This window comes from Sus scrofa, chromosome 6 (genome assembly GCF_000003025.6).
Source record: "Sus scrofa isolate TJ Tabasco breed Duroc chromosome 6, Sscrofa11.1, whole genome shotgun sequence".
Taxonomy (NCBI): Eukaryota; Metazoa; Chordata; class Mammalia; order Artiodactyla; family Suidae; genus Sus; species Sus scrofa.
In genome coordinates, this window is record NC_010448.4 from 50,550,399 (window position 1) to 50,577,691 (window position 27,293).

Below are 27,293 nucleotides of genomic sequence, written 5' to 3' on the forward strand. Positions count from 1 at the left end.
AGGGAGCCCTCTGGGTCTGAGGGTTCTACATCCACAATTCAACCAACCTTGGAGTGAAAAATTTGAAAAACAGGAGTTCCTGCTGTGGCTTAGAGGTAAAGAACCTGACTAGTTATCACTGAGGACGCAGGTTCGCTCCTGGCCTTGCTCAGTGGGTTAAGGATCTGGCATTGCCGTGAGCTGTGGTATAGGTCGCAGACATGGCTCGGATCTGGCAGGGCTGTGGCTGTGGTGTAGGCCGGCAGCTACAGCTCTGATCCAACCCCTAGCCTGGAAACCTCCATGTGCCACGGGTTCGGCCCTAAAAAAAACTTAAAAAACATTTGAAAAACAACTCCAGGAAGTTCCAAAAAGCAAATCTTGAATTTTCCAAGCAGTGGCAACTATTTACATATCATTTACATTGTATTTACAACAATTTATATCGTATTGACATTGGATTAGGTTTTTTAAGTAGGTTCTATGCAAATACTACACTATTCCTTATATAAATACTTATATAAGGGATGGGACTTGAGCATCTGTGGAGTTTGGTATCTGCCGGTGTGTGTGTCCTGGAACCAATCTCCCATGGACATTGAGTGCACTATATTTAACTAAGTGTATTTAACTAGAGCCATGTTCCATTTGTGTGTGTGTGTGTGTGTGTTTAGGGCCACACCCACGGCTTATGGAAGTTCCCAGGTGAGGGGTCCAATCAGAGCTGTAGCTGCCAGCCTACACCACAGCCCCAGCAATGGGGGATCCAAGCTACGTCTGCGACCACACCGCAGCTCACATCCCCGACCCACTGAGCAAGGCCAGGGACCGAAGCCGCATCCTCATGGATACTAGCCGGATTTGTTTCTGCTGTGCCATGAAGGGAACTCCCGGCCATGTTCTCTTTTGTGCGTATTGAATTGGGCATTGCATGTAACTAGGCATGTCACCAAAGGCAGGCACTGTCTTCAAGAGAGAGCAGCGGACACGAGGGGGTATTGTTCTTTCCCACCCGTAACAGAGATGGAAGGCTTGACATCACCCCAGGAGAGAGAACGCCCCTTTCTAGAGGCTTCCTCCTTAGCGCAGACAGGACTTTCTCTGCTCCCGACAACTCCATGACCCACAGTGGGTGTGCCCTCACAGCTGATTCAGGCTCCGGTGGGTGGCCTCGGCCAACTTGCCTCCAAGGGCAGGGACCCAGCTGCGCACACCAGGGGTAAGGGAGAAAGAAGTACCCCAAGAAGCCTGCACGACTTTTTATTCCAATCACCAGATCTGCCCTGAGAAAGAGCTCCCCAACCCTGCCTCACCTACAGGCCAGGGCCTGAGTCAGGGCAGAGGGACGTGCTGTCCCTGTCCCTGCAGAGGGAGGCCGAGATGCAGCCTGGGCTTCCCGGTGACCTCGCAGCTCCTGCCACCGCCTGTCCCCGTGGGGGGCTGAGGACGGGCTGCCCCGCCCAGGTTGGGGGGGGGAATCTCAAAGTCCCCCCAAAACAACGCTCCATTGAGGGTGGGGGCCTGGCCCTGGACACCTCGTGTCTCTGGGTGAGGAAGCTGCCGTCCCTCGTCTGTCAGGCCTGCTGCCACTCTCCACCCTGAGGGGGGAGGAAATGTGTGTGCCCCCAGCCATCCACTGGGGCCCGGGAGGGGGTTCTCTGCCCGACATTCCCCTTGGCCTCAGGCCAGCAGGCGGCTGTACTCTGCCAGGGCGGATGACTTCTTCACCCCGTCCCAGATGCGGGCGGCATAGTGGAACCTGGGAGGGGAGGTCAACAGTCAGAGTTGCCCCGGCTGCGGCCCCCGCATGACCTGACATCACCTCCTCGCCTGGATTCGGGCAGATGCCACTGCCGACGGCAGGTGGCTTGATCCCCTCGCCTCCCCCAGGGGAAGCAAGGCTCAAGGTGCCTGGTCTTGGACTAAGGCCTCAAGCCCCACCTGCTCCCTGCCCCACTTGGTGTTGGCCTTTGTGGGTAGGGGCCTATCTCTATGTCCCTCCAGAGTCGGCGGTGATCAGAAACTTCTAGCAGCAGCATAACTCTCCCACCTCCCAATCTCCCCTCCTTGCTGGGCCCTGGTTTATTATTTTACTTTATTTCTGACTGTGGTGTGCGGCAGCTTGATGTGGGATCCCAGTTCTTTTTTTTTTTTAAATTTATTTTTTGTCTTTTTGCCATTTCTTGGGCCGCTCCCACGGCATATGGAGGTTCCCGGGCTAGGGGTCAAATCAGAGCTGTAGCCGCCAGCCTACGCCAGAGCCACAGCAACGCAGGATCCGAGCCGCGTCTGCGACCTACACCTACACCTACATGGCAACGCCAGAACCTTGACCCACTGAGCAAGGGCAGGGATCGAACCCGCAACCTCATAGTTCCTAGTTGGATTCGTTAACCACTGTGCCACGACGGGAACTCCAGGGATCTCAGTTCTCAGATCAGGGACTGAACTGGGGCTGCAACAGTGAAAGCACTGAATTCTAACCACTAGACCACGAGGGAACTCCCTGGGCCCTTATTTAGACCAATGAGAGGATCCGTGGTCTGACTCCTCTGGCCTTGCACTGGCCCTGGTGGTGTCCTGCTGCTGTTTGCACTCCCCGCTAGTAAAACTGGTGACAAGACCTACACCCACCAGCTCATTAGGATCTAAGATAACGTGAAACAGCAGCACAATGGGAACAGCCATTGATGCCCCAGGAAGGGAGGCCGAGGGGTGGGGAGATCTGAGACCCTCGACGTGGCGGACGGGGGCCCCCCTGCCGAGCGCTCTTACCAGTTCTTCTCGGTGAGGATGGTGTGCGACAGCTGTGGCCGGGCCATGGACATCACCTGGCTCCGGAGCTTGCTCACCAAGGACTGGAAACTGGGGTGGCCCTGGTACCCGGGGAGGAGCGAGAAGAGCGGGCTGGACCCGGGTCCTGGAAAGGCAGAAGGGGAGGCTGAGGGGACAGGCCCCGAGAGCAGCCCGGCCTTCGAGGAGCCCTTTGGAGTAGGCGCCAGCCCAGGTCCTCCTGTCTTTTCACGACTCGCAAACAGGCTCCTATGAAAAGGTCTGAGCACCTTAGGGCCGGGTCAAGGCTCCCCTCAGACCAGCCTGTGCCTCTTTTTTCCCCACGTGCAGAAGAATTCACATTTACTGGTCCAAATACAGTAGCTATGGGGGCTTCAGGATCTGGCATTGCCGTGAGCTATGGTGTAAGTCACAGACTAGCCTGGGAAGCTCCACAGGCTGCGGGCATGGCCTAAAAAGCAAAAAAACAAAAACGAACACAGCTGCTAACATCTGCTAAACTTGCATTTCACACTGACTGGTGTCTGCTTACAGACCAGATCCTCATGAGAGAAGCGCACCTGCTCTTGGGGGGTTTTCACTTTCGGCCTCGCTGTCCATGAAGGGCACCAGGAAGAGGTTGACCTCGGAGTCCAGGAAGTCCGGCGGGAGCCCAGGGAAGACGTTGCACTGTAACATGGACAGTGTACCTGCGGAGCGAACCCGTGAGGCTGCAGCCACCGGGCCGCGGGGTGGTGGGGGGGATGCACAGGATGGTCCAGCAGGGCTCGGGGCCAGGGGACGGGATCAGGAGCCTGGGGTCGGGGGACCGGAGGACCCTCACCCTTGTAACGCAGGTGGGAGTGGGCCATGAGCTGGTCGATCATCAGGTGCATCTGCCGCAGCTTCCGGGGGCAGAAGTCCTCCCTGCGAGCTTTGTTCTGCAGGAAGACTGGGGGGGGAGGACAGGGGCCGTGAGGGGGGTCGAGCTGGGCCACTGAAGACCTGCCCTGCTCCTGGGTTCAGTCATGGGACATGTAACTTCACTTCAGTACCAGGCCCTGCGCTGGGGGATGCTGGGGATGCAGAAAAATGACGAGCTGGTTTCTCCCCCGGAAGCCCCGGGTCTGACGGAAAAGGCAGAAGAGGAAGACGGCCTCGTGATCAGGAGCCAGACGGAACCGCTAGGGGCTAGGGAGGCGGAGGAAACAGGGAAGTGCTTGCCTGAGGTGGCATAAAGGAACCGCGTTTCTGCACAAGAGCACAGCCTGGGCTGAGCCGGCCAAGGAACCACACCTGCGGGGACCCCAGCAGGGAGACCAGGGTGCTCCCTGAGCCCCACCTCCCCCGAGGACTCCTGGTTTCCGTCCCGCCCCGTTGCAGCCCCCAGAAAACCTCTCACCCAGGTGGGGGTAGTACTCGGTGCCTTCATCGGAGCCTGAAGAGCTGCTGGACTCGTGGCTGGGGGATGGGGTGGAGGGCTTCACCATCTCTGCCGTCTGCAGGAACCTTGGGGTTTGGGGCAAGAGGTTGCTGCCCTGGCACCGGCCCCCCCATATCCCACAGTCTGGGGAAGGAAGGGGCACGCTTTGCGGATCTGATTAAGGCTACAGCTGCACTCGGATAAGACACACACACACACACACACACACACACGCACACGCACACGCACACAACCATATTCCTCACACATTTTTAGAGAATCCAGAGACAACCCTGTCAGACACCAATCCATGGACCTATGTCAACATGCGTGTACTTTGCAATGAGTTTATCTCATCAAGAAAAATACTTGAGATTAAGTGGAAAGTACAGAGATTTCCTTTTTGCCTTTTTAGAGCCGCACCCGAGCATGTGGAGGTTCCCAGGCTAGGGGTCAAGTTGGGGCTGCAGCTGCCAGGCGCCGTGTGAGCACTGGGGCTTCTGTTCTAATGAGGGAGACGGGCTGTAAAGCTGGGTCTACACCGTCCTGGGCAGTGAAGGAGAACCCAGCAGGGTGACAGTGGGACAGTCACAGGAGAGGTGGCATCGGCAAGTCAGGGGGGCCGGGGTCCACCTGAAGGACGTGGCGGGGGGGCTGACACTCGTGGGAAGGGACGAGGGGTGCAGAGGTCCTGCGAGGCACGGGGAACGGGAACGAGGCCACAAGGGCTTGGAAGGAGGGAGACAGGGAAAGTGGTGGGAATGGTTGGTGTGGTGCCTGGGGCCGCAGCAAGTGGGACCCTATAAGCCACACAGAAGGACTCGGGATTTTCTTCTGAGTGACGCGAGCAGATCGCAGAGGGTTGCGTGTCCATGTGCCGACAGAGAACTAGGGGGCAGCGACTCAGGCCCACTTGTGCTTTCCAAGGGTCCTTGTGGCTGTGAGGGAGCTCGTGAGAGCGGGAACAAGTGGCTAAGGGCTGGGGCCCCGTCCCCCACCTGCTCCCCCACCACAGCTCCTCACCTATACAGACTGAGGTCCGTGAACCAGTCCTGGACGACAATCACCACGTGGCACACGGTGAAGAGGAAGGCAGCGATCTGGAGCGACTGGGCAGGAAGGGACAACAGAGGTGAAGGTCCCCGCAGCCCAGACGGGGGTCCCTGATCCTAGGACTTGGCTGAGGGGACAGCAGGGCAAGGGCCTCTGAACCTAGAAGCACCTACTGTGTGCCTAGACTGTGCTGGCACTTCCCCTACAGTCACCTCTACACGGGGCACGGCAGGAATGCCACCCCCATTGCATTACTCAGGTGGACACAGAGGCTTGTCGGGTGTGACTCTTCCGAGGGGCCGCAGCAGGGCTGAGCCTGACCTGACTTGGTGCTGGGCTCTCCCTCCAGCTCCTGGGGCTCCCAAGGCTCTTGTGAAGTAGGACGTAGCCCAGCCCACATCCAGCTCTGCCTCGAGGTCCCCCAGCCTGGCTCGGCCCCCTCACCTGCATCTCCACGTAGGTGTGGGGCAGGTTGTACTCAGGAGGCAGCTTGCGGTCGTTGTTGATGAGGTGGTCCAGGATGGAGGGGCTGAGGATGGGCTGGAGCAGGAAGAGAGGAAGGAGCTGGGGAGACGCCAGGGGTGAGGACCCCAGGGGACACGGCCACCCAAGTGCCGCCTGATGACAACGGCAAATATACTGCCTTTCAGGACAAAATAAGGTCCGAAACACAGGCAAGCCCTCACCAGTACAGAGCTAGTCAGCGAGGCAGAAGGTGAAAGAAAAACGTTTCAAAGCAGTTCTAGTTTCCAGCACTTTTCCCAGCTTTTACAAATCACCCCGCTCTCAAGTGCCCAGGAGAACGTTCCCAGTGGTGATAGACTCATATTTATTTATTTATTTATTTTTTAGGGCCGCACCCACAGCATATGGAGATTCCCAGGCCAGGGGTCGAACTGGAGCTGCAGCTGCCGACCTACACCACAGCCACAGCAATGCAGGATCTGAGCTGCATCTGCGACCTAGACTGCACCTCATGGCAACCTTGGATCCTTAACCCACTAAGCAAGGCCAGGGATCAAACCTGTGTCCTCCTGGATGCTAGTCAGATTCGTTTCTGCTGAGCCACGACAGGAACTCCTACACCAAACATTTATGTGAACCAATCATGTCCCCACAGCAACCTTGTCCTGTTGTTTCAAATGCTTTCAAGACGTCGCTCATCACTCAGGTCCGAAACCAGTGACGAATGACGAAAACTGGTGAGGATCGACAAGCTACACCAGCACATGTAAAAGCATCAGTGATGAGCTCATCACCTTTTCTTGAAGGAGCCTTCCATCTGAAAACTACAGGAACCTGGGGAGTTCCCTGGTGGCTTAGAAGTTAAGGACTTGGCTTTGTTTCTGCTGTGGTGCATGCTTGATCCCTAGCCTGGGAACTTTTGTATGTCGTGGGTGCAGCCAAAAAACAAACTAACTACAGGAGCCTAAGTCAGCTGGAGGGTCTGCTCATTCCTTACTGCACTGAATAGAATTTTTTTTTTTGGGCTGTGCCCATGGCAGGCAGAAGCTCCAAGCCAGGGACTGAACCCGTGCCACAGCACTGACCTGAGCCACAGCAACGACAATATCAGATCCTCTAGGCCCCTGGGGAACTCCATTCTGCCTTGTTTTAACTTCTGCTCAACCCCATGTGGGCCCTGGCCCAGCTGGTTCCATTGTGGAAGGTTTTGCACATTCTGTGCCATCAATGTGTAGAGAGGCCAGAACGTTCCCCTAACGCTCAGTGTGCGGCAGCCTGGGGCCAGCCCCCTCCTGGAGCCGCGTGCCGGCGGGGAGCAGGCACGGCACCCAGAGGTGGGGAAGGCTTCCGGGAGAAGGCCATGCCCTACGTTCGGGGAGGGGAAGGCATTAGCCAGGCAGCAAGGCTGGGGGAGAGGGTGCTCTAACACCAACGCCCCGACGGCCGAGAATGCTGAGAACGTGCTTCAGGCTGGGCACTGTCAGGACTGGTGCAGACTCACCGAAAGCTCACCAAGACCCTACGAGGGAGGCAGTGTTGTTTTTCCCACTTTAGAGAACGGAGCGGTGGAAACGTTACATGATTAGGCCAAGGCCGCACAGCTCAGGAGAGCGAGCACGGCGAGGCCTTGCGGTGTGCGTGGTGGAGCTGATGTCTACACCAGAGGGGAGGCCAGAGAGTCTGAGGGAGGTGAGCCCTAGATGCCAGGCTAAGGCAAAGGGATCCTAGGGAGCTGAGGAAAGCTGCCAGTCACACGCAAGACAGGTCAGAAGGCTCACCAGGAGCCAGGCCTGTGCCCAGCGATCTGCCTGGACTGCTCCACTGACTCCCTGCAGCCACCCTACAAGGCCGAGAACACCTGTCACCCACTTACAAGTGAAGATACTGAGGGATGTGAGGGGTTAAAACTTTAAGGTCACCCAGGGGTAAGAAGGAGAGGGAATCTGGATACAGACTGACTATAAAAGGCCCACACCTGTTTTTTGTTTTTTTTTTTGTTTTTTTTTTAAGCCACACCTGCAGCACGTGGAAGTTCCAGAGCCAGGATGGAACCTGTGCCACAGCAGTGACAATGCTGGATCCTTAACCTGCTGCGCCATAACAGAGCTCCCTAAAAGGCCCACACTTTTAACTGCTTTGCTAGAAGATTCTTTAAGCTCCTGTGTACCCAATGGATGGGAGGGGAGGAGCTAAAACTTGACAAGGAGTCGAAGGGCCAAGAAAAGACACAAGTTGGCTAGAGCACCGTGGAATCCATGCAGGGGTCTGGCTTAAACACACTCGGGAATGGAGCTGAACGCGGCATGAGCGGACGGCACCTGTGTGTCCAGGAAGACGATCCGCTCTTGGGTAATGAAGAAGTCGATGCCACTGGTCTGGTTGCCCCCTCGCTCCTTCATTTCAGCGCTCTGGGCCCGGAAAACATACGCCCTGTGGAGGGGAGCAGGTGCGGGCATCAGAGGTCTGGTCCTCACCTTTGCGCCTCCAGAGTGAGGGCTGCTGCCTGCGAAACCCTTCATCCCCGGCCCCTGCTGTCTGGGGCCCTATTTTATACCACGTGACTTCATCCCCACCCACAAGTCAATCTGTTAACTCTTTACAAAATCAGGAGACTGAGGTGTTTAAAAGCAGGGACTCCGTGGAGTTCCCAGTGTGGCTCAGCGGAAACGAACCCGACTAGTAGCCATGAGGACGCAGGTTTGATCCCTGGCCTCGCTCAGTGGGTTGGGAATCCAGCATTGCCATGAGCTGTGGTGTAGGTCGCACAGATGGGGCTCAGATCCCCTGTGGCTGTGGCTGTGGTGTAGGCTAGCAGCTGTGGCTCCGACTGGACCCCTAGCCTGGGAACCTTCATATGCTGTGGGTGCAGCCCTAAAAAAACAAAAATGAACACACACTGTCCCGAAACTCCGCTCTGTGCCAGATCCTGGGCCGAAGCAGAGAATGAGAAAGACGAAGCCTCTGCTCGCATGGACCTTCTGGTGCAGCTCAGAGCAATAGATAGCAGCCGCTCTGCCCTCGGAAGAGGAGCTGTGTGGAGCTCCGGGTGGGACGACTTAGTGGGGGAGCCAGGCAGGGCTGCCCTAAGTGGCAGATGACACTGAGGAAGAGAAGTTAATGAAGCAACTTTAATGCATTTGAAGCATGAGGAGAGGGGCAGGCAGGAGGGCAGGGAAGGCGACCCCCGGAAGAAGCTGGGGGCAGGCATGAGGGTTGAGCATCCAGGGCTCTAAGAGCGGAGAGCACAGGGATGCTGGCACCCAGGCCTTTGGGCGGCCTGCCAGGCAGCTGGGGCTTTGGGCCCTGAGGCTGGAGAAGCCCCTGAAGGGACCGAAGACGTGAGAGGTGTGAATCTGGGTTTGGGCAAGCTCCCTGTGCTGCTGTGCGATGGCGCCTGCTGGGTGGAAAGCGGGTCTGACTTTGAGGGCTCCCTCTGCTTGTGACCCCACCTCCATGCCCTCCCTGCTGGGGCTCTGCACTCCGCTCACTCTCCAGGGCGGCTCCGCCCAGAGGTCCGCCCTCGCCACGCCCTGTGACTGGGGCACTTTCCCTTCTCTCTCTCCTGAGTGTGCTGGTTGACAGATGCCCCCCTTCCAGAAGCCCGCCCTGACCACCCGACTTAAACCGTATCGTGGTCCCAGGGCCGCCTCCCTGTGATTCCTTCCTGTTTGGTCATCATCTCCTAAGGTGTTTATTACCTTCCCTGCTAAAATGCAAGCCCCATGGGGACAAAGAATTTTGCCAGTCATTTCCTGCTGTAGCCCTGGCACTGAGGACAGGGCCTGGCACAGAGCAAGCTCCCTGAAAACACTTGCTGAACTGAACTGTAGCAGGAGGTGGCCGTGAAGGAGGAGAGGAGCCAATGCAGTCTCCAGGTAATCAGGACGTAAAACTCAGGACACTGGATGACAAGAGTTGGTCCCGGAGTCCACCACACCCAGGCTGACCTGAAAGACATGCTGGGCCCGGAGGATTCTCTCCAGCTCAGACATCTGAGCTGAGAGCCATGGGGAAGCGCTAGCTGCGGGTGGAGGCTGAGACGGGAAGGATGCTGTGGCTGGTCCAGCGCACAACCAGGCCGAGCTGAGCGAGCAGAGGACGGGGGTGGGGTGGGGGGGGTGGGAAGAGCACCTGGGAGGCGGAGCCCCTGCCACTCTGGGTCTGGCTCTTAGACTGTTCTGCGTTTCCCTCACGCCCCTCTGAGATCTGCTGGAAACTAGGGCCTTTCCTTAGAAGAAAAGCCTGACCTCAGGTGTGTGTAAAAGTCCTGCATAGGCCGTCAGGGGGTTCACCACCTGCTGGAGGCCCGTCCATGGGGTCCAGGGAAACAGCACCTGCTTTATTTATTTATTTATTTTTTTGGTCTTTTGTCTTTTTAGGGCCACACCTGAGGCAAAAGGAGGTTCCCAGGCTAGGGGTCAAATCAGAGCTACAGCTGCCGGCCTGCACCACAGCTCTCGGCAACGCCAGATCCTTAACCCACTGAGCAAGGCCAGGGATTGAACCTGCATCCTCTTGGGTACTAGCCGGGTTCATTAACCACTTTTAAGGAGGGGAACTCCATCACCTGCTTTATAAAAAACCCAAACCCCAAGGTTTTTTTTTCAATAATCCCAAATAACTCCTACTTCTTCTCACCCCCCGTCTTGATGTGTCCTTAATTAGACTGTGGCCCCTACTCCCTAACCTTGCCTTTCTTTCTCTCTCTCTCCTTCCTGCCCTCAGTCTGGGGCCCTAGTTCTTAAGCTCCCTCCTCCCCCAAATCCCCTCCTGTGACTTCATCTTCTGTCTTCATGATCATACCCTGTCCCCGGTGGACAAGACACGACTAAGGCTGGTCTACAACCCCTGTCCCCTCATCCTGGGCCCCACTGGTTCCCAGGTCTTATTGGCCACATCCTGTGAGTGCTCTCTCTGTGCCAGGCTCCTGTTAACTTCTGCCTTCCCGATCTTGTCTCATCCTCCAAAAACCCACTTCACAGACGAGAAAGTGAGATGCCAGGAGATAAAGGGACCTGCCCCAGGTCAGCCAGCTAGAGAGTGGCAGGGCTGACATGGAGGTGACCTAAATCCAAAGACTTCATCAAAACACCATCCCAGGTCCCGGCTGGCCCTGCACCACTGCCCAGAGGAAGGGGCGGAGGGAGGAACAGGACTGGTTTCCTTGGAGCTACACGAAGACTTGGCCCAGCCCCTAACTGTCCTCATCTGCCAGAGACACTGAGGTCAGCAGCGGGGAAGCAACTCCCCCAAGTCCCTTGGTGACACCATCCTGATCCAGGCGGGTGCCCTCTTCCCTCCTGGCCACTTCCATACCCCAGCCCCAAGCCCCCTCACCTCTGGTCCTCTTCAGGAGTGTTGGCTGACAACAACGACATGACCATGGACTTGCCTGTCCCCTGGAGGCCCAGGACACCGACCACCAGCACATCGGTCTGATCCAACAGGTACTGTGGGAAGATGCAGGAATGCGACCTTGGTAAAGCTGCAGGTTGCTGGAGAGGTGGGATGGGGGCCTAGAGACGTCCGTGCTCACCGCCTGACTTGTTGGACATGAAGAAAAACTTTTATGGCCCCAATCCCCTCAACTGGGCTTTAAAGGACCTCTGGGTATGTGTGGTGGGGTGGGGCACACAGACTGTTCTGGGTACAGACAACAGCATTTGTGAGAGCTCCAGAGAAGACGGCCTGGCTGGTCAAGAAGCTAACAGGACGTCAGTGTGGCTGGAAAGGAAAACTTGACTCTTGGGAAGAGAAGGGGAGAAGCACAGGGACAAAAGGACAGGTGGAAAGGCCTGGGTAATTGAGGGCCACTGGACCGGACTCCTGGGAGGCTCTAGGCTCCAGACAGGTTGGGAAAACACAGGGGAGCATGAGAAAGGGAGCGGGGAACAGGAAGGGGAGCCCAGCCCATCCTGGCTCTTGTCTGTGGGGTTTAAAGGTCCTGGAGAATCCTGACACCGGCACCTCTGGGCCGCCAGCTCTGCTGACTTTCACCACCAGGGGGCGTAAGAAACACTCCTCAAGGAAAACAGTCCTGTCCTCAGGGTGGCAGCTGCTCCTTAGAATCACCTGGAGAACTTTAAAAGAAAAAGGGGGTGGGGGGAGCTCATCCAGGGGCCAAACCCTAGACACATGAAAACAGAACGCTGAGGGCTAGCCCTCAAGATGGCAGTGACCACATGTGGCTACTTTAATTAAAATTAAATAAAATTGAAAATTCAGTTCCTCGGTTACACCAGCCACCTCTGGGGATGTGAAAGTAAGTGCTCAATAGCAGGGCCTGGACAGTGCCTCTTTTTTAAAGCTCTCCAGTTGATACCAAGACAGAGTGGACATGGAAAGGCAGCAGGGCCGGGTAATAGGAGGGCCTGGCATGTTGGCCCAGTGAGTCCAAGCTGGGGGAGGGGACGGGGCACCCCAATGACAGATCTGGGGGGAAAGCAGCAGAAGAGGGGAAATGGAGACTGCAAGGCTAGAAGGCCAGGAGTGTGAGGTGCAAACTAGAGCAGGAGCCTCTGAGATGGAGGGGACACCTCCAGGGGGTGACATTCCAACCAGTAAATCCCCGCACCGGCTGGGTTTCAACCAATCAGGAGGAGGACTGGGGCAGGTCCGGGAGGCCACCCGCTGTGGGATGGCACCAGAGATCCCAGAGCCTCTGCGATGGTAGTGGTGGTTTAGTCCTGGTTTGCCCACCAGTATCAAAGTAGTTCAGTATTTCAACGGCCAGGCCTAGTCTGGGGTGTTGCCCACCAAGTGGGTGGAGGGAGGGGGAGGCAAGGGCGTGGGACCTGGAGAAGCTGGAGCAGGGAGAAGCCCCCCCAATGCCTGTACCTCAATGGCGCTGTCGCACCAATTCATCTGGTCATCCACCAACTTGATGCTGTGCTTCATGCGTTCCGGGGGGAGCAGCTTGGCCTGGCCCACGACGGCTGGAGACAGGAAAGGGAAAGCAGGAGACGGAGGACGTGCTGAGGGTCTGCGTGCGGGGGGAGCCAGCCCCCAACCAGGGCCCGCCCGGCCCCCACTCACGGTCCATGGCTGCTGGCGCGGCAGTGCCCATGCCCCGGTTTTGGATCTGGTACACAGGCTGTGTGGGCCGCTGCCCTTCCTTCTCGCCCTTGGGCGGCGTGGGGGCCGCAGGCGGGGGTGGGGTGGTGCCCTCGGGGGTTGAGGCGGGGGTCGAGGCCGCGGGCCCTTTCCCCTCCTCCCGTGGTTTCATGAGGACGATGGGCTTCTCAAGAGGGGCCGGAGCAGGCGGGGCGGCAGGGGCTGCTGGGGGCGCCGGCTGCTTTGACTATGGGACAGAAGGTTCCAGTCGGTGGGTGGGAGAGATCCTTGCCCTAACTGCTCCCAGCCGCCCCTGCCCCCCGGCCGCCCCTTCTTCGCTGCTCACCCGCTCTGCTGGAGGCTTTGAGAGGATGATGGGCGTTTTCTGCATGACGGCCGTGCCCGGCTCTTCGCTGCCATCCTGTGGTGAGGGAGGGCGGTTACTCGGGAAGTGCCCCCCCCCCCCCCCCCCCCCCCGGCTCCCTGGACACCGTTTCTTGCCAAGCACCACTCTCAGCGCTTTCCTGTGTGAACTCCTTCAACCCTACCAACAGCCCATGAGAGAGATACTATTATCCTCCTTTTACAAAGGAAGAAACTGAGATCAGAGAGGTTAACTGGCTTGCCCAAAGTCACACAGCCACGAAGCAATGGAGCCAGGCGGCCTGGCACCAGAGAAACCTGGGTTCAAACTTGGCTCTGGCTTTTGTCGGCTGTGTGAACGTGGATAAGGAACCACCCTCACTTGGGCTTGTTTCCTGGCAAACGGTGACAGAATTCCTTCCTTGCAGGAGTTCCCCTCATGGCTCAGTGGTTAATGAACTCAACTAGCATCCAAGAGGACGCAGGTTCAATCCCTGGCCCCGCTCAGTTGGTAAAGGATCTGGCATTGCCATGAACTGCGGTGTAGGCCAGTGGCTACACCTCCAATTGGATCCCTAGCTTGGGAACCTCTATAAGCCGCAGGTGTGGCCCTAAAAAGAAGAAGAAGAAGAAGAAGTGGCAGGAAGATGCTGAGGTCACCAGGGGACAGGGAGGATGTGGGCATGTGGGGGGTTCCACTGGCCACCAGGAGGCTGCCAGGGCTCAGCAGCAAAGTCAGGGTCAAAGACGAGAGGTCTGGGGATTCTTGCTGACTGAAGCTGAAGGTGCAGGAAGATGGTAACAGAAGGACGTGCGGAAGGAGGAGGGCACAAGCTCTCCCTCACACTGTGCGTCCGGAAAGGAACACGCAGAGCCAAGCTCAGTGTGAACCCAATCTCTTCACGTCTGCAGTTTTATGGCTCAGAAACTGTCACGACCACTTCCTACCTCCACCCTGCCACGCAGCTCTCAGAGGTGGGCAGGGCCCTGGCGAAAGGACAGGGTGGGGGTGGGGGGGTGTAGAGGAGAAGGTTCTGGCAGGAAGTCACCATGCACAGGAGAGAGCAAGGCAGGACCCCAGCCCACTCCAAAGCCGCCAATTCCTGATTCCCAGTCCAGAACACTCTACAGGGGATGAAACGGGGCTGTGGCTGAGGTTCACTTAGATTTGGGTTCTAGCCCCAAAGCTTACTGACTCTGGATTTTGAACAAGTCCCTTCCCCTCTAAGACTCTTTCAGAGCAGTAAAAACTGGACCCGTCGCAGGCTCTACTTCATGGGGGAGCTTCATGGTCCAGGAAGACCCAAAGGGTGGCAAGCACTTTGCACGGTGCCAGCTCACCCCACGCTGCTCGATAAATAGAAACAGCTGCTATTATTAGACGACCTCATAAAACACGGGCTTCCGGCACCTCGGCTCAAACTCCAACGCCAATTCCACTCAGAGAAATCCGACATTTTTTCCAAGGTCTATCCAGTCCCATGTGAGCTGGCCCCAGTCCCCTCTTTGATCTCATCTTCTATCACTTTTCTTCTTCGTCCACTGCAGCCAGGCTGGCCTCCTGGATACTCCTTGAACACACCAGATAAAGGCCTCAGGGCCTTTGCATCTGCTGTTTTTTCTGTTTTGAATGCTCTTCACTCAAGATCATGTCACAGCTTGTTTCCTTGCCTCCTTCAGGTCTCTGGTCAAGTCACCTGTTCAGAAAGGCCTTTCCTTCCCCTTCATCTAAGAAGGGCCCTTTATCACTGCAAGGGCAGTCTGCTGTCCACTGATAAATCTCCAGCATCTAGATGAGCGCCTGGCACAAGGCAGGGGCCCAATAAACAACTGTCGAACCAGCAGACACATGAATGCTGCCCCAGGCTCACTCACCCGTCTCTCTCTTTCCCAGGGGGCGATGTAGTCCCTCTCCCGACCGCCAGGCCCCGAGAGATTCTGGGGGCCGCCAGGGCCTGGCTCCTTCCACCGCCGCCGCCTCTCCATGCCGTAGAGCCCAGGCTGACTGTGCCCAGACTCAGACATGGTCACCTACAGGGAGAAAGAGGGCAATTCCAGGGTGAAGAAAGTCTCTGCCCACTCTCTTTGGCATCCCCCAGGCTCTAAGAAGGCATTTCCTTTCAAGAGAACTCTGGCTGTGGCAGTGACTGCCGGCTGGCTCCCAACAGCCATTCTTCCAAAGAAATAAAACCCTCTGTCTTGAGCTGGGTACCTGGCTATCCAGAACACACCGCTCGGAGTTCCCGTCATAGCTCAATGGTTGACAAACCCTACTAGTATCCATGAGGATGTGGGTTCAATCCCTGGCCTCGCCAATGGGTTGAGAATCCAACGTGGTTGTTAGCTGTGGTGTAGGTCGCAGACATGGCTCAGATCTGACGTTGCTGTGGCTATGGCATAGGTCAGCAGCTACAGCTCCCGTTCAACCCCTAGCTTGAGAACCTCCATACGCCATGGGTGCAGTCCTGAAAAGACACACACACACACACACACACACACACAACACACACACACACACACACACACACACACACACACAAAGAAAAAACAACAGAATACACCTCTCAGCCTAGTTTGCAGTTAGCTATGGCCATGTGACTAAGTTCTTTCTGGCCTGTGGTATAAAACCAGAAGTGTGTCCTAGAAGCTTTTAGAAACTGTTCTTCACAGACATTGGCACATGCCTTTTGTCCCTTCCTCCTCCCAACTGAAAGGAATGTGGCTGCGGAGGCTGGAGCTGAAGCAGCCATTGTGGTCTGTGAGGCAACTTATTGGGAGGAACATAGAAGAACAACGGGGATGGGGGGCTCCCTCTTAACCTTAACTTGCCTATCTCTGGAAGCAGGAACAAGTCCCTTTCTCTCTTTTACAGCCCAAACTATTCCCAACTATTTATCACACACGCCCTGACACAAACAATAGCACATATGGGGGAGGGTCACATAAAAATAGGACATATAGTCTTTCCCAAACCGCAGCAAAACATTTCCTTACAAATGTGTCACGTGACCTTCAGTCTGCCAACTCCGCGTTGATTACCCAATACGGTGACTCTGAGGGTGGGGCTCCGGCACTCAAGGGCCTATTTTCACCTGGGGTCCCTTACATTTCGGCATCTTACCTCCCATTCCTGATGGTCTGCCATCCCTCACACTCCAAGGTCTCACCGATGTTTAATCTAAGACATTATAAAATATCAGTTTACCTATATGACTCACTCCCTACCACTGAACTCGCTGTTTATAGGTCCCTAGGGAGGTTCCCCAGCTGGTTACACTCCCTTCCAGGGAAGTAGCCTGTTTGCAGGAGCATAAGGCCAAATGCTATGGCTCAGAGGTCAAACTGGCAAACTGTAGTCTATGGACCAAATTTGGTTTTTCTTCCGTTTCAGGAAATAAATTTTTATTGAACATGGCCATATCCATCAATTTATAAACTGTCAAGAGTTCTCGTTGTGGCACAGCGGAAACGAATCAACTATGAGCCATGAGGTTGTGGGTTCGATCCCCAGCCTCGCTCAGTGGGTTAAGGATCTGGCACTGCTGTGAGCGGTGGTGTAGATAGCAGACGTGGCTGGGATCCTGCATTGCTGTGACTGTGGCATAGGCTGGCAGCTGTAGTTCCAATTTGACCCCTAGCCAGGGAACCTCCATATGCCTCAGGTGTGGCCCTAAAAAGCAATAAATAAATAATAAATTGTCTGTGACTGCCTTTTTTTTTTTTTTTTCTTCATTTTTGGCTGCCCCGTGGCATATTGAGCTCCTGGGCCAGGGATCAGGTTCAAGCCGCAGGCTCAATCTAAGTCACAGCTGTGGATCATTAACCCACCATACCAGGCCGGGGATCGAACCTGTGTCCCAGCACTCCCAAGACAGCACCAATCCTGTTGCACCACAGCGAGAGCTCCTATGGCCCTGCCTTCTCGATACAATGGCAGAGTTGAATAGTGGAGACAGAGACAGTATGACCTGCAGAGTCTAAGATAATTACTCTCTGGATCTTTACAAAAAAAGTTTGCTGACCTTTGCTTAGCTCTTTTTTTTTTTTTTTTTAATTTTTATTTCTTTTAGGGCCGCACCGTGGCTTTTGGAAGTTCCCAGGCTAGGGGTTGAATCAGAGCTGCAGCTGCCGGCCTACACCATAGTCAGAGCAACGCCAGATCCGAGCCGTGTCTGTGACCTACACCACAGCTTGTGGCAACACCAGATCCTTAACCCACTGAAGGAGGCCAGGGAACAAACCTGCGTCCTCATGGATCCTAGTCGGGTTGATTACCGAGCCTAGTCGGGTTGATTACCGCTGAGCCACAATGGGAACTCCCTGCTTAGCTCTTTTTTTTTTTTGTCTTTTTGCCATTTCTTGGGCCGCTCCCACGGCATATGGAGGTTCCCAGGCTAGGAGTCGAATTGGAGCTGTAGCTGCCGGCCTACACCACAGCCACAGCCACGCGGGATCCGAGCCGATTCTGCGACCTACACCACAGCTCAGGCGATGCTGGATCCTTAACGCACTGAGCGAGGTCAGGGATTGAACCTGCAACCTCTTCGTTCCTAGTTGGATTCGTTAACCCCTGAGCCATGATGGGAACTCCTCCCTGCTTAGCTCTTAAGTGCCTTCAAATCATTTTATGAATCTCTCTGCTTCCTACCCCACTACGTAATGACATTAACAGGTCCCTGTGAGAGACTCTTTCCCAGGAACATTAGTATCTGTTTAGAGCACGCAGTAGAAATTTTGCTAGTCAGGTAGGAGCTGGTCTAGCTCCTCTCCCACGGCTCTTCTGGGCACCCCTGCGCCCCAGCCCTAAGAGAAGGCTGAGACAGAGGAGGGCAAGGGCTGCTTACAGATGCTCATGCAAACTGATTCATTCCGCACATTTGCAAATAATTGTTTACAGTTTCTAGTGACTATTCCCCTTAGAAATTGGGACTCCTCCCTCTCCTGCAATTAAGTGTCTGTTCCCTTGTCTCACTGGGGATTCTGCCCCAGCACTAAAGTGTCTGTTTACAAACCTAAGAGGAGCCCCTTCCCATGCATGTTATTCAGGGAACTTCCACAGTATTTGAGTTTATTCCACAGCCCCTAACAGGAGTTGTCCAGAATTTAAGAGTCCACCTACAAGAATTTTGGAGACCCCCAATATTGTTTCCAGGCTCCTCTGGGGCTTACCCACCCCCAGAAGTATAAAGCCAGTCTACTTGTGTTTATTTACAGATCTCTTACAGTGACCTTCCAGAATTTAAGAACCTTAATTACAAATTCTTTGTGAGGCTCCCTCAGTACTTAAGCATCCCTTCATCCCTCCCTTTTGGGGATCTCCCAGAATCTAAGTGCCTGTTGGCAAGTTATTTGGGGAGACTCCCAATTCCTAACTCCGTATTTACGGTCTAATGAAGCATCCCCTCCCCAGGACTTGAGTCTATCCACACTATTTTTCTGAAAACTCTCTAGCAATTACACATATATTTAGTCTCTTATATGGAGTCTCCCCTGGAACTTGAATCTATGTTTTACTCAGGGAATTTACTCATAATTAGACAACGGTTTACAGGCTTCCCGCGAGGAACCCCAGAACTTTAGTTTCTATTTACACAGTAACTGGAAGTACTTGAAGGTCCTCCCTAGTGTTTAAGGATCGTTTGCAGGCCTTCTACGAGAATTCCCAGAACTTGAAGTTTCTCTATACACGTTACTAGAGAGACTTCGCAATAATTTACGGCCAGTTTACAGGCTCTATTACGGCCTCCCAGAACTGAAGTTCCCACATACACATTTGAATCCTCCCCACCCAACTCCCGCCAACCCGGTATTTAATGGGTTGCTCTTGGCTCCACACTCAAGTTACACACACCCGCCCAGGCATCAGAGCGACCGAATAGCGGCCCAGGAGGGGGCGGGGCCCCGAAACCCGCCCCGCGCTCCGCCCCCCGCTGGGGCGCCAGCAGCGCGCGGGCACGCGGGCCCCTTACCTTAGTCGATTGGTTTCTGGGGAGCAGAGGTGCGGGCGCTCTGAGATAGGGGTGGGGGCAGGGGGTTCCACCACGAGCCACCGGCCTGTAAATGGAGTCAGGGGGTCCGGAATCGTAGAGGGGAGAGAGGCAGAGAACAAGCACCGGTCAATCCAGAACCGATCGGGGTACCCGGAAACGTCACCCAAGGGAGGCCGGCACGCGGAAGGAAAAGGCGGAGGAGATATCGCGGGGTCAAGCCGAGATCAGGTTGCGCCAGCTGCCGCCCCTGCGCATGTGCCGCAAACTGAGCGCGCGAGAATCGAGCGTGAGCGCCGGGCTGAGCATGCGCAGATGGAGGTGGTTGGCCTCAACACGCGTGCGGATTACGGAGGGAAGGTGGGAGGACGCGGCGACTCCTCCTCTGTGCGCGTGCGCGTCTCTAGGGGCGTGCGTGGGCGGGCAGAGCTGAGGGAGAGGCTGCGGTCTTGGAGGTTTTGAGTTCGAGTCCCACCTCTTCTGGAGTGTAGGCGGCATGCGGTGGGGTGGGGCAGCAAGTGAGGAATTTCGGTGATTGCCGAATGAATCAGACTTGGCATATGTGCTGGAAAAGATCCCGGTCTGCGGCGGGAGACAGCTAGTGGATCAAACTACTTAGGCATTGCAGGGCGCCGTTGGATCTTGAATTGATGGGCAAGGGCCCTCCAGGCGGGGGAACCCTGGGGGAAGGTCCAGACTGGCTTGTACTATTGGAGTTCCACTGAGGCGGGAGATGAGGCAGTAGACAAGGGCAGGTCAGATCCTGAAGGGACAAGAGTCGACGATTGGTATGAATACCAAGACCACGTATTAAACCCTTCGGAGACCGGGTGGAAATTTGAACCGCCTGAGGGTGCAACCTGTGTGAGGCGTTGAGGAATACCTGGCCCGGTGCAGAGAGCACACGCGCAGTCCACTAGTGGCGGGTTACCCTTGAGACTGACAGGTGGTACTAGAGAAGACAGCAGTTTGTGTATATTCATAGACATGTAGGTGAGTGGGGCGTTGGCTATTTTTCATTTGAAACTATATTTGGACAGGGAGCACCTCACCTGTACATTCTGACAAAATTCAAGCAGCCAGTAGGGTCCACAATAAAAGCCACTTTCCACCCTTGTCCCCATATTCCATCCCTAGAGCACCATTTCCCAGTTTCTTTTTCTTTTTGTTTATTTATTTATTTTTTTATCTTTTTAGGGCCGCAGCATATGGAGGTTCCCAGGCTAGGGGTTGAATTGGAGCTACAGCCGCCAGCCTACACCACAGCCACAGCAACACCAGATCCAAGCCGGGCCTGCAACCTATACCACAGCTGACGGCAATGCCAGATCCTTAACCCACTGAGCGAGGCCAGGGATCGAACCCACAACCTTAGGGTTCCTAGTCAGATTTGTTTCTGCTACGCCACAACGGGAACTCCCCTCCCAGTTTCTTTCTGAAGCTACTGTTAAAGCATTGGTGTTGAGAGCTTGAGGCTGGGTTCACATAAATGGTGGCTGACCTTGGCCAAGTTCCTTAACTCTCTGCTGCTATGCCCCTGTTTCTGAAATGGAGATGAGGGCACCAGGTTGATAACACTGGTAGAGTTAAATGGGTGACAGTACCTAGAAGAGTTCCTGGGGCATAGTAGCACTATGTGTTCTCATTATGTTGTGGTTTACCCTGATAATGGTAACGGTTGAGTCTGAACCGCCACCTACCTTCCAGGCCTCATCCCTGCTGCCATTTTTCCCAGCACAGGTGCCAGGTGGGACCATTTCTCCAGACTGTCATAGGTTGAGTGACAGATCCCTTCACACAGACTGAGTTGAGAGTCTTGTTGTTTATAGATTTTCAAGAAGATTCTGGTTGTTTGGCGGAAATACAGAGGACAGGTCCTCTTTGTGTTATGTCTGTCAGGGTCCCTTTTTCGCATTCTCATCTGTTAGGTCACATCTGTTTTCCTTTCTTGAGTTTTTCAACCCCAGATTAGCCCCCATGTCATTGTCACCTCTGGGCAGCCCTCAGAGGTGGAAATTTGACTTAAGGGAAGAAAGGAGGGGCCTGGCATTGGACCATGGGCCCACTGTATGCCAGGTTCTGGTTTACAGATGTCACTACAATCTTCTCCCCTCCTCATTTAACAGATGCAGAAAATGAGTCTGCAGGAGAAGAAGGGCCTTACTGAAGTCCCCAAAGCCAGGAAGCATCAGGGCCTGGATTCAAACCCAAGCTCGTCTCACTCTAGGGTGAGCCCACATTTTTTCCCTGGCAACAGGCAACCTGCCTAGCGGTGAGTCAGTGGTGCAATCATGCACCCAGAGAGCTGCCTTTTTCCTTATATTAGTGGGATGGCATGCCATTGTGGGGATGGCCCATACTTTATTTAACCATTTCCCTATTGATAAACATTTAGGCTGTTTCTGGACCTTTGCTCTTACAAACGTTTGTCACAGTGAATATCCCTGATTGCACATCTGATTGCACGTACATGAAGGTATCATCAATAGACTGTCTCATTAGAAGTAGAATTGCTGGGTCAAAGGGCACATGCACGGGGAATTTTAAGAGCCATTTACCAAAGGATCTGTTCATGTCTCAGTTCATTTCTCTGTTCCTTTCATGCATTTGTTTATATCTGTTGAATTAATTATGGAATGCTTGTTATCTGCCAGGCGTGCATATAGGCTGGAGATCCTATAGTGAATAGGACAGAGCATCTGCCTTCCAGGAGCAGATCTGGTAGGGCAGACGATGTCAGGTAAAAGATGTATGCAAGGAAAAATCAGGATAAGAGAATTGAGAGTGACACAGGTCACAGAGAGTGAAAGGTGGTCAGGGAAGGCTGCACTGAGGAGGTGACATTTGAGCAGAGGCCTGAAAGATGGTAAGGAAATCAGCCATAGGAAGATGCTGAAGAACAAGTGGAAAGATCCCAAAGTGGGAGTGAACCTGGGCGTTCAAGAATCATCAAGGTGACCAGAGTGGCCTCAGCAGAGTGGAAAAGGACTCTAGTTTTAAAGAAGGGTGCATGAGGTCTTGTAGGCCATGGTCAAGGCTTTCAAATTTACTTCCAACTGCAACAGGAAATCATAAGCCAGGGCCAGAGTGTTACGATGTCTGTTTTATAAAGACTTCTTGGAGTTCTCTTGTGGCTCAGTGAGTTAAGAACTCCACTAGTGGAGTTTCCATTGTGGCTCAGGGGAAACGAATCTGACTGGCATCCACGAAGGCAGAGGTTTGATCCCTGGCCTCAATCAGTGGGTTAAGCATCCAGCGTTGCCATGAGCTGTGGTGTAGGTCACAGACACAGCTCAGATCCTGCATTGCTGTGGCTGTGGCACCAGCAATGACACCTAGCCCGGGAACCTCCATATGCCATGGGTTTTGCCCTTAAAAAAACAAACAAAAACACCAGTTATAATGGAAAAAATAAAAATCATTATTAAAAAATGAAAAAAATAAAACCACTCGACTTGTATTCCTGAGGACACAGGTTCAATCCCTGGTCTCCCTCAGTGGGTTAAGGATCCCGTGTTACCGCAAGCTGCAGTGTTGATCACAGATGTGGCTCAGATCCTGCATTGATATGGTGTAGGCCGGGAACCACAGCTCCAAATTGATTCCTAGCCTGAGAACTTCAGTATGCCACAGGTGGGACCCTGAAAAGAAAGAAAGAAAAAAAGCTTTCTCTAGTGAACACCAAAAAGTAATAACAGTGGTTGACTGTGGGTGGGGTGATGAAGGTTATAGGTAGATGAGGATCAGAACTGGGAGGAAGGCTTCTTGAGACTGTTACACTTTGGAACCATGTGACTGTTATTTGTGCACAAAAAGTTAAAGCAGTGCTTGTGGCTGTGAAAGAGAAGAGGCTGTAGCTGGGCAGCCGTGGAAGCAGGAGAGGAGGAAGCTGCTGTCCTTCCCTGGGTGAGAGATAATGGTGACTCAGGAGGAAGCTTGTGTGAGAGGAAGCGTGAATCAGGGATGACTTAAAAGTTATTCTGGGAGTTCCCGTCCTGGTTCAGCTATTAACGAACCCGACTAGTATCCATGAGGACGTGGGTTCGATCTCTGGCTTCGCTCAGGGGTTAAGGGTCCGGCATTGCTGTGAGCTGTGGTGTAGGTAACAGACGCAGCTCGGATCCCGCATTGCTGTGGCTCTGGTGTAGACCGGCGGCTACAGCTCCGATTAGACCCCTAGCCTGGGAACCTCCATATGCCGCCAGTGCGGACCTAGAAAAGGCAAAAAGGCCAAAAAAAAGTTATCCTGAAGCTTGGGGCCTGACTAGCTGGGTGAAGAGTGATGCTTTTTACTGAGATGGGGAAGAGGAGTCTTGATGGGGAATTGACAAGCTTTGAACTTCGTAACTTGGAGGTACACATTGGACGTCAAGTACACAGTTGCAGTTGGGCGAAGCCCAACTTTGTAGACACAGAAATTTTTACAGTCTTTTCATTCCCGAATTTTAAAAACTTTTATGGTATAACGAACTCCCACATACCCAGCACCCGGTGTGGATAATTACCTTTTACTTACGTTGTTTCCTCTGTTTTCCTTTCCCACGTATAAGTACACATTTTCCTGGAGTGTCTCGATTATTTTTTAAGCTGTTAAGCAAATCTCAGATGTCCTATCATTTTATCAATAGCTACCACGTCATGAATTTTGGAACTGTTAGTATATAGATGGTATTTAAAGCCCCAGGATTTGCTGAAACTACCCAGACTGGTAGAGAGTAGAGACTGGGCGTGAATCTCCCATATTTAGGAGTCAGGGAAAGGACCAGCATCTTAGAGGGGGGCCGAGAGGGAGCAGGAACATCAGGACAGGTGATGACCTGGGACCAAGTGAACACAGTGTTCCGAAAAGACGGTGATCAACTGGGGAGCAGAGATGTGGGGCAGAAGCTGGAGGGGGACGTAGGGTCCGCTGTGAAGAAAACAGGGCCGTATCCCCCAGTCTCGCTATGTCATGGAAACGTCTCAGTTTCCTAATACAGAATTGACAAGGCAAAGATTATAGGTACTTATTTTTCTTTATTTTTGTTGAGGTGTAACTTAAAGGTGCAGAAAAGGCCCAGATCTTGAGGGTTTAAGTCAATGAAGTTTTATAAATATATATACTTGTGGGACCACTAACCAGGTCAAGATGGAGACCTTTCCAACACCCCAGAACTTTCTCTTGGTCCCTTTCCCTGTCGACTCCCCCACTCCAGAAGCAGCCACTGATGTGATTCCACTCACTATGGATGAGTTGTGCCTGCTCTTGAACTTGATAGAAATGAAATCTTATAGCAGGTCTTCTGTGTTGTCTGCCTTCTTTACCTCTTGAGTCTGTGTCCTCCCTACTATGAAATGTACCAGGAGTTTGTTCTGTAAGAACTTACTTTTAAAGCATTTCCAGGAGTTCCTGTTGTGGCTCAGTGGTTAATGAATCCGACTAGGAACCATGAGGTTGCGGGTTTGATCCCTGGCCTTGCTCAGTGGGTTAAGGATCCGGCGTTGCTGTGGCTGTGGTATAGGCCGACAGCTACAGCTCCGATTAAACCCTGAGCCTGGGAACCTCTATATGCTGCGGGAGCGGCCCTAGGAAAGAAAAAAAAATGCATTTCCACATACAGGTTATTTTACAATATCTAACATAAGACTCCAAATTTGAATTCCAAATGTTTTGCAGTTTGGTGAAAACGTCGTGAGCTTTAAGGATGATGGAGTCTGTAAATTCCGTAAAGGTCCTTCCAGTTCCGGTGGGATGTTTTTCACATGGGAGGAATGGCAGCCTATCTGTGTGCTGATAGGAGTGATGGCACGAGAGTCTACGAGAGAGGAGACTTAGGACCTGGTCCTCAAGGAGGCGGGAAAGGGTACAGACAGGGTTCAAGTGCAGAGTGGGCATGGGCTTGAAGAAGGGCCATTCCATCCTGGTAAAAGCATGGCAAGTGTTACCAATTGCCATCCCCTCCAAATTGTAAAAGCCACTCTCCTGGTTTTTTATATGTTAGCAGTTGTCCCACACAACAGAAAAGCTCAAAACGAGACTTGGGAGTGCGGTCTGGTGTTGATGTAGAGGATATGGCATCTTTTACGGACCGTCATAATGAACTGGACCAGTGCCGGCGATGTTTGTTCTCCATGGAGGCGGCAATACTGACGATGTTTGTTCTACAGGAGAGGCGTGGGCAGTTAAAACAGAATCCTTGGGGAGGAAGAGGAGCCCCCTGACACTATGATTTATAATAAGTATGTATGTGGTTTTTGTCCCCAGTCTGGCAGAGCGCTCCTTAAAACCCCTGGAGAACTTCCTCTGATGAGACCAATAATGGTATCTTTTGTTATGTTAATGAGGTGGCTTTGGAAAGCACCTAGGCAACCTAAGGATAGGGGCTGGGTGCCAGGGTCCCATCCCTCAGACTCCTGGGAGGGGAAGGGGGTTGGAGGTTGAATCAATCACCAGTAGTCAATGATTTACTTAAACATAATCATGTAACGAAGCCTCCATAAAAAAACCCAAAAGGACAGGGCTTGGTGAGCTTCCAGATGGGTGGAAGATTTGGGGGGTGCCCTAGGTGGGTGTGGAAGCTCCCTGCCCCTTCCCCATATCTTGCCCTCTGCATCTCTTGCATCCAGCTGTCCCTGAGTTACATCCTTTTATAATAAACCAGTGATCTAGTCAGTAAAACGCATCTCTGAATTTTGTGAGCCACTCATCAAACCCAAGGAAGGGGCTGTTGGATCTGTAGCCAGTTGGTCAGAAGCACAGTTGACAGCCTGGACTTGAAATCGGCGTCTGAAGGGGTGGGGGTGGGGGGCAGTCTTGTAGGACAGCACTCTTAACCTGTGGAATCTGATGCTGTCTCTTCACAGACAGTGTCAGGATTGAGTTGAATTGTGGTGTCTGAGAATTGCTTGGTGTGGATGAGATAAAACTTCACGGGCTGGAACTGGATGCAGAATCTTTAGCAGCCAGAACAGGGAGGGGCTGGGGAGGCTGGAGGTTGGGGCGGGGGAGAGCCTGAAGAGCCTGTGGGGTATTAACCCCATCCTGTAGTGGAGAAGAATGCATACCTGGCTGGCACCAAGAAGCAGGTGCACACCAGGGCATGCAGCATGGTTCCTTGCAGAGTTCAAAGTTGGGCAAAAGGGTTCAAGATGGGAGGGACATGGGAGTTTTTAGGGGGATGGAAACTTCAAGCTTGAGCTGAGTGGTCGCTGCTTGGGTGAATGCATTTGTAAAAATCCATTGAGGCTTCTTTTAAAACTAGTGTCCTGGAGTTCCCATTGTGGCTCAGCAGTAATGAACTTGACTAGTATCCACGAGAATGTGGGTTTGATCCCTGGCTTTGCTCAGTAGGTTAAGGATCCAGCATTGTCATGAGCTGTGGTGTAGGTCACAGACGCAGCTTGGATCCCGTTGCCTCGCCTGGGGCGTAGGCCAGCAGCTGCAGTTCCGATTCCACCTCTAGCCAGGGAGCTTCCATATGCCACACCTGCGACCCTGAAAAGCAAAATAATAAAGTAAAAATAAAGAGTGTCCTTTGGAGTTCCTGTTGTGGCTCAGTGGGTTACGAACCTGACTAGTATCCATGAGGTTGGGGGTTCCCTCTCTGGCCTCCGTCAGTGGGTTAAGGATCCAGCCGTGAGCTGTGACGTCGTAGGCCGCAGATGCAGCTTGGGTCTGGCATTGCTGCAGCTGCGATTTCACTGCTAGCCTGGGAACTTCCATATGCTTCAGGTGTGACCCTAAAAAGACAATAAATAAATAAGTAAATCAAATAGGTGTCCTCAATGTAAAACCTCAGTAAGAGAAAACATGAGCCAGGCCTCGGAGTTCGACTCTGGCGGAAGGGCAGATGGCGACCGTTGAAGGGTTTTGTGCAAGGGAAGGACTCAGTCATGTCTGGGACCATTAGAGGGTGGGCAGTGGCCCCAGCTCCTGACTGGCTCTCTTACTGTGCTAAGCCCCCAGCCCTCTCTGGACCCACTTTTCCCCACCCAGGCCTCTCGGGGTGGAGCCAGAGCCAAAGTAGGAGGGGCAAGTTGCCCAAAGGGGCAAGTGAGCTGCAGCCCCTCAAAGGCAGAGCCCTCTGGCTCATGCCTGCAGCCTGCCCCTGGGGCAGGGCCTTCAGGAGGTGCTGGTCCTGTGAGGGGAGAGCAGAGACTGCTGGAAGGGGGCGTCCAGACCCACGCCCCACAGTGGAAGGTGGGGGCAGGGAGTCTGG

General features: G+C 53.8%; 1 protein-coding gene and 1 long non-coding RNA gene across 4 annotated transcripts; one reads left to right on the forward strand and one right to left on the reverse strand.

Annotated features, from left to right (window-relative positions):
• SMG9 (SMG9, nonsense mediated mRNA decay factor) lies at nucleotides 345-19,355 on the reverse strand. Of its 2 annotated transcripts, XM_013988666.2 has the most exons (15): nucleotides 19,078-19,349; nucleotides 16,230-16,286; nucleotides 14,984-15,139; nucleotides 13,092-13,166; nucleotides 12,728-12,992; nucleotides 12,530-12,627; nucleotides 11,030-11,142; nucleotides 8,011-8,122; nucleotides 5,672-5,767; nucleotides 5,198-5,283; nucleotides 4,154-4,260; nucleotides 3,596-3,703; nucleotides 3,333-3,461; nucleotides 2,755-2,899; nucleotides 345-1,738 (listed from the first exon to the last, which is right to left on the reverse strand). In XM_013988666.2, the coding sequence occupies exons 2-15, from the start codon at nucleotides 16,251-16,253 to the stop codon at nucleotides 1,660-1,662; spliced, it is 1,593 nt and encodes a 530-aa protein (XP_013844120.1). In that variant the 5' UTR covers nucleotides 16,254-16,286; nucleotides 19,078-19,349; the 3' UTR covers nucleotides 345-1,659. The 2 variants fall into 2 exon arrangements, with proteins under 2 accessions (XP_013844120.1, XP_005655993.1); XM_005655936.2 differs by lacking the exon at nucleotides 16,230-16,286 and having other exon boundaries at nucleotides 1,525-1,738; nucleotides 19,078-19,355.
• LOC102166702 lies at nucleotides 19,084-26,426 on the forward strand. Of its 2 annotated transcripts, none has more exons than XR_298578.3 (3): nucleotides 19,084-19,455; nucleotides 21,222-21,367; nucleotides 25,077-26,426. It is a non-coding gene; the product is annotated as an uncharacterized LOC102166702 (long non-coding RNA). The 2 variants fall into 2 exon arrangements; XR_001303694.2 differs by having other exon boundaries at nucleotides 25,080-26,426.